General features: G+C 45.0%; 1 protein-coding gene across 3 annotated transcripts; it reads right to left on the bottom strand.

Moving 5' to 3' along the window:
• Positions 1–3,336: 3,336 nt before the first annotated feature.
• On the bottom strand, positions 3,337–13,818 carry LOC307074075 (protein CutA homolog). 3 transcript variants are annotated; one of them, XR_013811759.1, is made up of 7 exons: positions 13,677–13,818; positions 13,010–13,158; positions 12,415–12,474; positions 9,231–9,276; positions 8,473–8,522; positions 7,934–8,239; positions 3,337–3,467 (listed from the first exon to the last, which is right to left on the bottom strand). XR_013811759.1 is itself a non-coding variant. In XM_079734074.1 (6 exons), exons 1-6 carry the CDS (start codon positions 13,773–13,775, stop codon positions 8,137–8,139), a joined length of 507 nt encoding a protein of 168 aa, XP_079590200.1. In that variant the 5' UTR covers positions 13,776–13,818; the 3' UTR covers positions 5,271–8,136. The 3 variants fall into 3 exon arrangements, 2 of the variants coding, with proteins under 2 accessions (XP_079590200.1, XP_079590201.1); XM_079734074.1 differs by lacking the exon at positions 3,337–3,467 and having other exon boundaries at positions 5,271–8,239; XM_079734075.1 differs by lacking the exon at positions 3,337–3,467 and having other exon boundaries at positions 5,271–8,239; positions 13,010–13,178.
• Between the last annotated feature and the right edge of the window lie 268 nt (positions 13,819–14,086).

Below are 14,086 nucleotides of genomic sequence, written 5' to 3' on the forward strand. Positions count from 1 at the left end.
ACATCGACACAGACACAAAAACACACACTTGCCTGCATGCACAGACCCACACAAACAGACACACACACACACACACAGACAGATAGACATACACACACACACACACACCCAGAGAAGAGCTAGGCACACACACACACACACACACACACACACACATACGTGCATGCAAAAACACATGCACACACACACACACACACACACACACACGCAAACACACATGCACACACAGAAGAGTTAGGCATAAACACAGACACACACACACACACACACACATACCTGCATGCAAACACACATGCACACACAGACACTTAGATGCATGCACATCGACACAGACACAAAAACACACACTTGCCTGCATGCACAGACCCACACAAACAGACACACACACACACACACACAGACAGATAGACATACACACACACACACACACCCAGAGAAGAGCTAGGCACACACACACACACACACACACACGCATACGTGCATGCAAAAACACATGCACACACACACACACACACACACACACACACACACACACACACACACACACACACACAGAAACCTTCTAAACAACGTTCAGACATTGATTGCGTATTAAACCTCTAATTCGATTCTGCCCTCCTTTGCCATGTCATTTGTAGAACACAAGAACGGCTCAATGCAACGATTGATGCCAATCAACCCTCTCAATACTCTACTTAGATCAAATCACATTGAATCCGATCCAATATAAACACTCTCCAACCCTCCCATGTTCCCAGAGTACTTATTCCTCTCTAGCAGGTTCACATGGCTTTCACACGGTGCACACTAAACGCTTTGTGTTTCCACGACAACCTCCAATATCCACATCCTCTGTCAACCCCCAGAACCCACCCGGGGCCTGCTGCTCCCACAGACGCCCCCCTCGCTGCTGCAAGAACCTGAAGAGGTCCAGGCAGGGCATGGGTCCCTCCAGCACCAGGACCAGCTCCTGGTCCCTCTTGAACCAGTGGAGGAGGGAGCCCAGGGCGCTGCGGCCGGGCAACGTGGCCCCGGGTCCATTGACCCTCAGTATCAAGGCCACCAGCCCTCCAGAAGAGCCCTCCAGGGGACCCCTCCAGGGATCCCCACATCCACAGGATCCAGCCTTTCCTCGCAAGGGAAGCAGCTCAGCTTCTAGTCCAATCACTGGTCATCTCCCGCCTCAACTACTGCAACTCGCTCCTGGCTGGACTCCCTGCCTCTGTGATTAAACCTTTAGATCGCATCCAGAATGCGGCAGTGCGCCTCCTGTACAACCTACCGAAATTCTCCCATGTGACCCTCCCATGTGATGGTACTGGCATACAAGGCATTCGATGGAACTGCCCCTGCCTACCTCCAAGCATTGGTAAAGCCACACACCCCAGCTCAATCCCTCCCCTCAACTACCTCAGCTGGACGTCTGGTACCGCCACCGCTAAGAGCAAGCAAAGGTCGAGCAACAAAGTCACAACTTTTCTCTGATTTGGGCCCTCAGTGGTGGAATGAGTTCCGTGCCGATGTCAGGATCGCAGAGTCGCTCACCAGCTTCCGCAAAAGACTCAAAACTCACCTGTTCAGAGTTCACCTCGACTCTGCATAGATACCCAGCCCCTTCCGGCCACCATTGTATGTTGTACGTCCTGGCACTTAATGTACGCACTTATTGTACGCACTTAATCTACATTGCACTTATTTATAGTACTTAATTGTGTAACATCTGCAGTAGCTGCTAGCATTGCTGTACACGGGGAATGGGTTAGCCTAGCGATTGTTAGTGCTTGCATTTGGCTCTATGAACGTCTTTACTGTACTGACAGCGTTATATTGTTTCACTTCTTATGACAAATATACTTATTGTAATTCGTTTTGGATAAAAGCGTCTGCTTAATGCCCTAAATGTAAATGTAAATGTAAATTAGTAGTATTATTCAGTTTGGAAGGTGTGAATGAATATCTTTCTTTAAATCTTCCTATATTGTTCGTTTTTTGTGTATTTTTCTTTTCCTTTTTTGGGATTTATACTTGCTAATTAGATGTTTTCATTACATAGATGCCGTGTGGTTTGTCTTACGAATTGAACTGCTCGGAACCACCCTGTGCATTTCATAACTAAAACTCTTGAGGTTAGGGTTAGGGTTACTGAGTCTTGACTTGACAGGAAACGTTTGTGGCTGAGGCATGTTCTGAGATCGGCAGGCACTGTAACCTGGGGAGCCTTGATGGCTGAACCAGCTAACTAGCACCGATGGTATGATCTGTTCAATCCCCCTCCAGCCTCGGAAGACATCTCCAGACGGGAACTCGCATTCACCGACTTGTGTTGACAAGTCGGTTGTGTTGTTGTTTTGGTGCGTGTTACGTGTTGCCTGTCACTCACTCTGTTGTGATGCACGTGTCTGCATATATTAGTATGCACGTGGCAACCACTCATGAAAAATAAACGCTGACCTTGTTTACCCGATTCCTATCTGCTACTCTGCACTCTGCAATGGCCATTATACGCTTTCATTGTTCTCAGCCTCACATTGGATACAAGCGCAAAGAAGGGTTCATTCCTAATACAAAATGGAGGACGGTACACTTACCAGGGGCACCAGTGAGACCATCGACATGGGGATGTGTTTGATCGCCACCTGCACCACAGAGACAAACATTCACTGCATATGTTCTTTGTTTGTTCACAGAGGATACAGTACATGGAATGGGTCTAGGCAAGTCTGTCTGCTGCGTGAGAGAGTAGTAGTGCATGAATACATTGTGTGTTTATGTGTGTCACCCATACAGGCGAGTGGTCATCTTTACGGTATCCATCGTTGACCTTTCCCTTAGCCTCCTGTGCCTAATGGTCCCAGCTGCTTATAAAATGCATTAAATTCAGCTGAAATACACCCCCCCCACACACACACACACACAATCTTGTCTGTGTCTATCTGTCTTTGTACCGGTTAAATCAAAGGTGACACAATGATGCAATAGGAGGAAAGGACCATAGAGGAATGGTGTGAGAGAGAGAGAGAGAGAGAGAGAGAGAGAGAGAGAGAGAGAGAGGGAGAGGGAGAGGGAGAGAGAGAGAGAGCGAGGGAGAGAGAGAGGGAGAGAGAGAGAGAGAGAGAGAGAGATGCTGCAGTCCTACCTCTGCTCTAGGTTTTGATGCCTGTTTTGGTGGAGGAAGCCGGGTAGATGGGAGCGTTGCGATGGTGGTAGGGGTCCGAACAACAGCCAGTACCACCTGACCACCAGTCCTGGTCTCAGGAACCGCCTGACAGGGAAGAGGAGGGGGACGAAGACCTCCACAGTCCAGAGTCTTTGCCCCGGTCCATCTCCTCCACAGGGGGACAAGGGGCTGGGATGGGAGGGGATCCTCTGCCTCTGGCCGGGCTCCAGGCTGCGGCTGGCCCCGGCCTCTGACCTGGTGCTGACCCGACAGCAGCGTCTGCTGCTCCGTGCTTGGCAGACCCCGCCGCCTGGGGAGGTGAAGGACATGGGCCAGGGAAAGGACAGGGAGTGAAAGACGGCACTGGCAGGGGCATAGGAATGAGTTTAACATTGGGGGGGGGGACACATATCGGAAAGCTGACAGATCCGTTAATGGTTTGAACAGAAATATGTCATAAATTACCTACACTGAAAAAATTCACAAATATATTTTATTCTACTAAAAAGATACATTTGTAAATGTAAAGGAAAACACATTTTGAATGGCAGTAATGAACTGATAAATATCAATCCAATTCTTTAATTGCTCAATCATCCAGTTTTTTAGAATAAGAAGCGGTGACAAGACGCTGTGTTGCGCTTTCAAAATAAAATAAAATATTTTTCTCCCCCCGGTATAATTTTAGGTGGGACAAATGCGCCTGTCTCCAATATTGGAGGGGACACGTCCCCTCCGTCCCCCCCGGTTCCTACGCCCTTGGGCACTGGGTTCAGAATGGGAACGGTTTGCATGGAGCTAGTGCTGTCTCAGGGAGAGTGGTGCACCACAAGAACAGACTAAACATTCTGTGGGTTTGATATTGAATATTATCGGAACAGCAAGGCTGGAGTCAACAAATGTTCTTTGTTCTTCTAGGTTTACCTTAAAGTAAATAATGGATTGCCATAATGAAAAGACAGAATGTTTAATCCTGTGCTCACCTAAATCTCTCTCAGATCCGAGAGGCAGAGGCAACCAGAAGAGATTTGCTGTTCATGATTTGGACGGTGCATTAAAGTTCAATGACAACGAATGCACAAAATAGTGCTAGTCAGAATTGTTTTCTTAATTCTTCTCCTTGTTGGATCCAGATTTATTGACCTGGGTTCTGCAGCGTGTGTGCAATTTACATTTACATTTAGGGCATTTAGCTGACGCTTTTATCCAAAGGGACTTACAATAGTACTTTCTTCAGAAGGTGAAACAATATGTTGGTACAGTAAGGATGTTCATAGAACCAAATGCCAAGCACTAACAATCGCTATGTTAACCCATTCCCCGTATACAACATAGATAGGTAGGATAAGATGCTACACAACTAAGTACTATAACTCAGTACGACATAAAATAAGTGTGTACATTAAGTGCCAGGACGTACAACATGCAATATCTGCGTAGGAGGGAGGGGGTGTCTATAGGTGAACTCTGTTGTCTTTTGTCTGAGTTTCTCTTGTAAATTAAAGAGTTACTACACTTATAATTGAAAATAAAAGCATTAACATATTTGTGCTGAATTTCCAATCACTTTGTTGCAGCCACCATCGAACACACATTGGACATATGTTTATCTAGTATCTCCTGTCCCCACATATTGCTGACTAGACAGCCCTTCAACAGATGTATTATCACACTGTGTGTGGTGTCACGTCATGGCACTAGAGAAATGATCAAAGGTGTAATCCATCCTTGCTGCCCTCTGGCAGGTGAGTAGTCCTGTCCATGAGTGAGTGGAGACAGGGGCAGGGAAGCTCGGTCTCATTCACACGTTGGTATTGTAGATTAGCATAGTTGGGCGCTAGTCACCTTCAGGGCCGTAGGCCGGTGTTTGAAAAAGTGTGTGTTGGGGGGGGGGCGGGGGAGTTGCGGAGTTCAGTTTTGTTGGAGGGGGTTGCATGCTAATTTAAGCGTGCACTCATCTTTGATAAATTCTCAAACGCTATCTTTTTTATACAGTTGTATTTATTTTATTTTTAGCTCAAACAACATTTGCTTGCTCCAGGCGTGGTCACACTGAAAGGTCATGATAAGCCAAAGAAGCGTGAAAAGGTCTTTCATGTTTGTGAAGGCCGATAATCAGTACTAATACTGGACATCAACATGGATACAATGAATCAAAATAAGTGAATACACATTTTTTATACATTATAGATTAAGGAAATCTCATCCAATACAAAATGTTGCCAATTGCATCACAACAAATGTGTGAAGCGTCCAATTCTGTTATTAATTCGGACAAATGCCAAGTCATTTGGGATACATTGGAATAATTTAATTTGGCACCTTGTTCACTAGTGATAATAGTGTCATTCCAGCAGGTACTCATCAGCAGGTACAATCATAGGCAGTGAGTAGCTGGGCTGTGAGAAAAACAGACAAATCTGGACAGCCTATTATAATTATAATAATAATATAAATCTCTACAGGAAACTATGAATATTTCACATCCTGGCGAGTTGGAAATAAAGATTTTTAAATATTTATTCCAGTTTATGTGAGGCTTAATTGAAAGGGACAGCTCGGACAACCGCAATGTCTTGGAAACGACACCGCAAAGGCTGCACAGGGACTCTATTAGCGGCTTGGAGCTAGGTTCATAGTTCAAAAATGATTGTCAAGATGGGTTGCCGCATGTACAGCAGCAAGTCGAGGGCTACTGTGGGCTTGAGACTTCAACACAGAGTTGATGTGGATGCCTGGACATCCCATGGACAGTTGTTGCATGCAGCAGTCTTTTTCTCTCATTTCAGCTTTCACATTCACACCTTGCCACCACTTCAGTTTTGGTGATAAACGTGGTGAAATAATGTGATATGCTCATGTCATATATTGTGAACCTCCCCATATGTAAAGGTGCTGGCGATAACATTTAAGAGGCATTAATTGAGTGTACTTTGTTGAAAATACACATTTTTTTCCAGGATCTAGCCATCCGTTAGCTATTAGTGAGTGAAATTCTGTGAGAATAGGTTTCTGTTGAATGCGCTTGAGTCTTGATGAGACCATTTTGATTCCTGGCTCTTTGTTTTTGTTTCTGGGACTCCATCCAGATGTTCCATCCTCCGTCAATAGTAGGTGTGTTAATGCCACACTTCTCAATGGAGGAGAAACATAACAAGCAGAGGGAGGGGATGATTCTTTGGTTGTTTAGCTACAAAATCTCTTCCAACTCTCTACGGGTCTCAAAATTGTGCGGAGCAGCTCTCTTCTGCTCCCTCTTTCTTCACCACTCTTGAAGTCTGCCTACCACACCTTTAACCTGAGCAGGTCTAAATCTGGTCTAAATCAGAAACACAACGCAGTCGGAGGCGTGGCTGATCAACGCAAACCATGTATGGGTTTGAACTGCACATAATAAATCAAATAGACTCTGTGGTTCACTACCATGAGTACTTTGGGTTTCTACCGCCCACCGCCCAGTAAATCAGTGAAAAGGCTGCCTAGTCACCAATATGTGATGACAGAATACAGGGAAAAACAGACCATTTTAACACCACAAACACATATTGTGGAACATTCAGATTCACAATAAACACATAAGGAATACAGTACGATCACAAGCTTTGATGCACTGTTATTATCATTATTAGCATTGTTATTAGAAGTCAATATTTTAAAGTAAAATAATTAATGATGTATTGCATTCATGATTTGCAATTGTAGTAAACTATATTCTATATTATTGAAATACTACCCTCTAGTGTGCACTCAGCCAAACTACATTTCCACTTTGAAAACAATTTGTGACATAACTGAATCGGAGCAAAACCTAGTCCTGACACATATTTATGAACACACGCAAACACACACACACCCACACACACCCACACACACACACACACACACCACACCACACACAAATGAATATGCCAACAGACACAGTGTTGTTGGGCAACACACAGCTTGTACATTCTGTCCTGGGCAGCAGGATTACAGGGGCTCGACAGACACAACACCTGGTTTAACCACGTCTGCACTTCCCTTGTCCTTGTAACCGTGCCTACCTCACCCCACTGTGTGGTGAGCAGGGAGCACAATGATGTATTATTTGTAAAACTTGTAATAATGTTGACTGATTTTCCCCAAACCAACATTATTTGTTTTAATGAGTTCAAATTTATGAAGACCTTTTAATATTAATAGTTATTGAAGTAACTTTATATCATATTATATCTTTTTTAATGTTTTTATATATTACATGATTTATTTTGTGTAGCTCTAGTTGTATCACATTGGTTTGGGGGGTTATTTTCCCTTTCTTAATGTGTCTCTAACTATTGATGACAAGGGATCAATTATTACATATTTTTATTACTAGCATCATACCAAAACATTTGAGAATAACTTCAAAGTGTGTAAAAGCGTAAGACCAAGCATAAATATAGGAAGAGCGCTAGCAGTAAAAGAAAAGAGAAGGAAGCACTTGGATATTGTCGCAAGATGTGTTTTTAAAACAATTTAGACTTTCGATTTCCCCGTTATATTTACTTTGTTTACGGTGGTCTATCCCATAATTCAGACCCAAAGTGTAAAGTGGAGCCCGGGGCCGGCTTAATAAAATGTTGTCCTGATGTGCCGGATTTGGCTGGATGCATTGTCATTCCATTTTTAAATCTTTAAGTGTCAATTCATTTCATTTTCAAAGCAATACACGCGTTTTGTGTTGTATAAATAAAAAGCGTGCTTGAAACAGCCTTGCAGCCTCAACAGACGTCAGTAGCCAGGGGGAGTGTGTACCTCCACAGCGCATTCCTAAGCGTCCCCTGATCGGTTGCCCGGGCAACAGAATAAGACTGTTATCATCCCCGGCTGACTTCCTGCTCGTGTTCCGAAGCGTTTGGGCGAGCAACGACCCCGTGCTCAGGGCTCGGGTTCCCTCAGGTCTGCATGCAGGGGAGGATGCGTGTCTGGGGGGGTCACCCCCCCCCCGGGCTGACCGGTCAGTCGTCCGGGACCGCCTCATCCATCCACCTCACGTAGGACGCACCGGCGTACCCTACCGCCACGCTCAGGACGTCCGGGTTCTCGTAAGGGTGGATGGACCTGGAACCACAAACACGCAAACATACACGCGAGTGCATGCACACACACACATGCACACAGGCACACACACATTCATACACATACACGGACAGTCGGACCCACAAACACCAAACACACACACAATATTAGATATTAATGACTGGCGAGATGTGAAATTGTAAAATTGCAATGAAGGAGAGTGTGTGGAATGTTCTGGAAACACACCACTAGTGTCAAATGAAAAGATGTCCCACCTCACATAATCTACAAGTTTCTGGATCTTGGAGGTCTTGGTTTTCACCAGCTAGAACAGAAATGACGAGCATTCATCAAAAGACTGACTGTTTGATGGTCTATCCCTGTCTGTGAACGGATGGCCGGCTTGGCGCTGAGTCAGTTGACTCATTTTCGAATGGGAGTTGGACACCATGTGGTTTTATCCTCCTATAACAAGGATAACTCTGAACAGTGACATGATGGCAGATTTAAGACCGGACGTCATAATCCCTGCAGCCGGCGGGTTGTGTGTCTACTAGGGCTAGCTTCTGAAAACACTTTTAAAACACATCGGTTCTGTCACGGGATGAAATAGACATCAAAACTTTGGTACTGATGTTCGGTTCTTGACGGGAGCAAAAGGCTTACTTATCTACGCAGGAAAAATGTCAGATTGGTAGGATGCCCAGCTGTCTTTTGAATGTCAGTGATTGGAGTGTGTCTGTCTCTTTCCATGTCTTCACTTTACGATATGAATGTGTTCACACTCAAAGCAAGGCACCGAAAGAAGAATTGATTTGGTATGGGCCCTTTTCCCAGTAGGAAAAACACTGGTGTCGCTCATACCATTAATTATGGGTCCGTTTGATCTAGATATAGCAGAGCACCAGTATAGACACAACTAATGAAGTAAATAAACATTGCTGGTGCTACGATGACAGACCAATAAAACCGACCCTAGCGTAAAAGAACAGGAACAGGAAGTGACCTTGTGCTAGTGAGCGCTGGTTCCTACCATCACAATCTCTGTTGCCTCTTGGACTTCTCCTTTCCAGTAATACCTAAAAGAACACAAAATATTAAACCAGTCATGTCAAAACCACTTCCTACCACTTCTCGCTGGGACTGCAACTGTTTCACGCAGAGCTGTTTTCTGGCCACAAGATGCTTCATTACGACTCTCTTAATTTCCGTTGTCATCTATACTTACCGTGGCTATCTGTGTTCCCTTCTGCGCCTTTTCCAACCACAATTCACAGCACGCTCAGGCATGTCAACTGTTTCACCAGAAAGCGCTGCACTTGTCCATACTTTCATTTGTAATTCAGACTGCATGTCTGTGTGATATGGATATGTATTATGAAGTGAATTTAATCAATAAAAGGTTTCTTATACAAATACAGACTGAATTACTTGATAACTACTGCGCACACACATACAAACACACACACACACACACACACACACACACACACACACACACACACGAAATTCCCACGTCACCCTGTGTGTATTTCAGACTAAACCTTTTTTTCGTTTGTGGCTAACAGGTTTAGCATTACGGCTACTCATCCTATTGTCCGGTGGTTTACTGCATATCGCTCCATTACGCTCCATATTCCATACGGCTTACGCGTTGACAGGCGTGGCTAATCCCTACACAGGGTCCAAGTGTGTCTCAGTGTCCCACTGAACGTGAGCCATTTCATTCAGACAGTTGACTCATGGTTTTCTAGGCAATAGCTATGCTAGTTAGAAAGGAGGAAAGGAGCTGAACAACTGTGTGTATGTGTGTTTCAATCCTTGCGTGTTGATGCGTTGTTGGTGTGTACTTATGTCTATGGTTGCATCCATGTGTGTGCATGTGTGTATGTGTAGTTGGTGTGTGTGTGTGGGGTTTGGTGCAATAATACCCCTGTTTGCATATGGCCCATTAAAGTTTGCATACCGAACAAAGGTGGGTGTGGAGGATGCTGTCCTCTACCTCCAACCGCCCACTCTTGCATAAGAATAAAGGGAGTGGGACACACAGGATTATGTTTCTGGACTTTTCAAGTACCTTCAACACCATTCAACCCCTTCTGCTTCAGGACAAACTGGCCAAAATGTGAGTGGACCCCTGCCTGGTGTCTTGGAATTTCCAGCTACCCCACTGACAGACCACAGTATGTCAGGCTGAAGGACATCACGTCCGACACTCAAATCAGTAGCACAGTAGCACCACAAGGGACTGTCTCTACTCTTCACCTTTACAACCTCTATCGTGGGATGCATATGGGGTGATAGTGAGGAGGAGAACCGGAGCCTTAAAAGTCAAGACCACGTCCTAGACCAGTTCAGGTTGAGGGGGCTGTAGTTGAGAACGTTGTCTCCTACAAGTACCTCGGGCACTGGCTGGAATACAAGCTGAACTGGGCAAGCAACACAGACTAGAGATAGACCGATATGTTTTTTTCAGGGCTGATACCGATACCGATTACTAGTAGTCAAGGGGGCCGATAACTGATATTTGGAGCCGATATTAATTTACAGAAAAAGGGAAAATATTGGCGGGAAAATTTTGAATAATACAAACTCCCAACACTTAACTTCATTTAAATGCCTTTAAGCATATGTTTAATAAACACAACAGCTTATCAGATTTGCAACACAACACAATTTAAACAAATAAATGGCTCCCTAAATTTTTCCTGAACTGAACTGAAATCTTTTTTTTAAGTTCAAACAAAAACAAAAAGTGCAGGGTGTTCTAATGAAGTTAACTGAAAATTTAAATAAATAGTTCCCTAGTTAAACAGCCATTATTGCCCGACAGTTTTCTCTCGGACAGACGGTGCTTTGCTGTCAGTTTCTGCAGCTTATCATGTGGCTTACACACACACACACACACACACACACACACACACACACACACGAACAAACACACTATTCTCTAGCCATCCCCTCATCGTGCTTCCCTGCTTAAAACTAACTCAATTTTACTATCTCTCTCTCACACACACACACTTCTTACTTTTATCACTGACTATTTGCCTATCAACTGCCTATCAATATTATCAGCAACCTTGTTTCAAGTGATTAAACCGTTGAAAAACACAGACAGCTGCTGCTAACGTATTGGGCCTCACAGTAACATTAGTAGTCGTGAGTTGTAGAGTTTCGCTACAGTCTGCTGAGCGTCTAGAGCCAGAGAAGGAGCTTGAGGGGCTCCTTGGTTACGCAGTTGGATAGCGCATTACGCAGTTGTAGAAGTATAACCACCGCTTAACGTGCTTCCCTGCAATAAAACTGGTCTGAATTGAGTTTATTAGGTTTTTACTCTGTCACTCACACACAGACTTCTACTATCACATACTATTTCCATATCGATATTATCAGCAACCTTGTTTCGAGTGATTAACAGGCATGCCTGGACGGACTGTGAGCGAGCAGAGCTGCCGCTTATGTTTATATAACGTTAATGGGCTCACAGTAATGTTACTAGTAGTTGTGAGTTGTAGAGGACTGGGATGTTTATTACATTATATTCGGATCCAAAAAAAAGGCAGATGCCGATATGCGTCAAAATGCCGAATATCGGCGCCGATAATCGGTCGATCCCTAACACAGACCATCTGTATGGGAAAGCCCAAGTCTTCCTGAGGAGGCTGCGATCATTCAACATCTGCAGGGAATGCAGCATATCAAAAAAGTACCCATCAAGGTTGGACAAGCTGTTCAGGCGGGCCGGCTCTGTGGTCGGCATGAAGCTGGACTCTGGTGCAGGGGCAGAGAGGAGAACATCCAACAAACTGCTGACTATTCTGGACAATGTCAGCCATCCTCTGCACACTGTCACCAGCAACCAGAGGAGCTCGTTCAGCGACTGGATGCTCCTCCTCAAGTACAACACTAACAGAGTGAAAAACTCTTTTGTCCCCCGTGCCATTGAACTGTACAACACCATACAAAATTTGGCGTTCTGTAACACGGTATAAAGCTCCTGTCTGTCTGTCTGTCTGTCTGTCTGTCTGTCTGTCTGTCTGTCTGTCTGCCTGTCTGCCTGTCTGTCTGTCTGTCTAACTATATCAATGCGTTGCATTTTCAACCTATGTGTGTGTGTGTGAGTGTGTGTGTGTAACTCAGTCTATGGCGATTGTGATTGCCAGGTACTCCAGACGAGGCCAGGTGTCAGCAGGGCCTACAGAACACACACTCACAGAGACCAGGTCCTGGGGAGAATGTTAATGCTGGCCGCCATCTGTCGCTCCATGATGGCTCTGTGGAAGAAAAGGAAAACGTTGCATGGCGGCAAATTGTTCCAAAGCAGAGAGGTTCAGAGATAGAAACATTGACCACATAAAAAATGTGGTTTGAGGCTTTGCCGTGAGCAGATACAGCATAAAACCCAACCCTTCTTTAGTATTCAAATGGAGGGACAGCAACGAAAAAAATAGGAGAGTAGAGCAGGCCCCGGCTCTCAGAATACATAACAGGCCGTGGCCTCGCTCGTATCTCAGGACCAGAGCAAAGTTCATAACTAGCTCCAAAGTTCTCCCTGACCAATTTCAAGGTTAAGGAAACCTTCAGAAATTGTCTCAGCATAATGTTTTACTACAACACTTTGAGTTTAATAAGTGCAGCGCAACTGAACAACGATTCATACACACACACACACACACACACACACACACACACACACACACACACACACACACACACACACACACACACACACACACACACACACACACACACACAACACAGAGTGACGAGTTGGCATGAGGGCGGCCAGCCGGCGCTACAGGGGCCTACCTGCCGATGTCCCGGGCCACCTGCTCGTCAGGGGTGCCGATCAGCAGGACCGAGTTGTGGCCCGCTACAGGGGTCCCAGTGACGGCGGCGTAGAGACGAGCCCCCATGGACCACAGACCAGGGTACAACGCCACGGACAGGAACACCAGCTTCAGTTGAGGAGGTTAAGCTGACATCACATGGCGGAAAAAACGATCTGACACATACATGCTCTGATTTGAAGTTATAGCAAAAAGTGTTTCTGTTAGGAGGAAGGTTTAATCATGTATTATGTTCTAGAGGAATGCGTGCGTTGGATGACAAGTGTGTTCGAATTGATAATGAGGCTATAATGGCAGTGTCATTATCAGTATTAATATTATGATAATTGTAATTACTATCAGTAACAGTATAGTAATAAAAGGCAAAGTTAGTAGTGATTACAGGCCGAGAAGTAGACGTGTGTTCCTATTTGACAGAGGCGCTCTCCTTATAACCTGTGGGTGAGCGGGTCGGACGCGGTGGGTGTGGATGTTATTGCTCCTAGCATGATAATCCACTGGCTACATGGCCATTGATAACAGGTATCAGACCAAGCTCGGATCAAACACATACGTTTACCCTGAATAAAATGTGTGTATAACAAGTGCATAAGGAGTAATCACATTAATCATCATGTCCTACTTACCAAACATAAAACACCCAAGGAACGAAAGGGAGAGTGAAAGATAAACTCTTTGCAGCATCGCTGGTACAGCCCCTCCATCCTACGGGCAACAAATGGCATTCCTAGTGTCTCCTAGTTGAATGCTCGCGTCTTTCCTAAGCGTGTCATCTCACTACGGAATGCCCGGAACGGGGTGCTTCAATTGGGCGTTGTTCGCAAGAGAGAGGGCGGGATCGATTCGCGTTTCAGTTACATGAGTTTTGTGGCAAGAGCGAGACTAGAAGGATATCCGATTCCCTTACGGATTATGGTCAAAGAAAGACATATTTATTCTCATTTTCTTTTTTGTGGTTATTCTTGTCTTGTTCTTAATCTTCTAGCTACGCGGACTATTCCCCGGCGTACAATGCCCATAGGAAGTAGGAGACCGG

This window comes from Pollachius pollachius (assembly GCF_949987615.1).
Source record: "Pollachius pollachius genome assembly, chromosome: 4".
NCBI lineage: Eukaryota > Metazoa > Chordata > Actinopteri > Gadiformes > Gadidae > Pollachius > Pollachius pollachius.

What these genes read in the sequence shown, in the direction of transcription:
- LOC307074075 (XM_079734074.1), bottom strand. Translation starts at nt 13,775, where the DNA reads ATGCCATTTGTTGCCCGTAGGATGGAGGGGCTGTACCAGCGATGCTGC. An exon ending in CCTTGGGTGTTTTATGTTTG is followed by an intron (nt 13,159 to 13,676) that starts GTAAGTAGGACA and finishes CCTCAACTGAAG; the next exon opens with CTGGTGTTCCTGTCCGTGGC. An exon ending in CTCCCCAGGACCTGGTCTCT is followed by an intron (nt 9,277 to 12,414) that starts GTGAGTGTGTGT and finishes GTGTTCTTTTAG; the next exon opens with GTATTACTGGAAAGGAGAAG.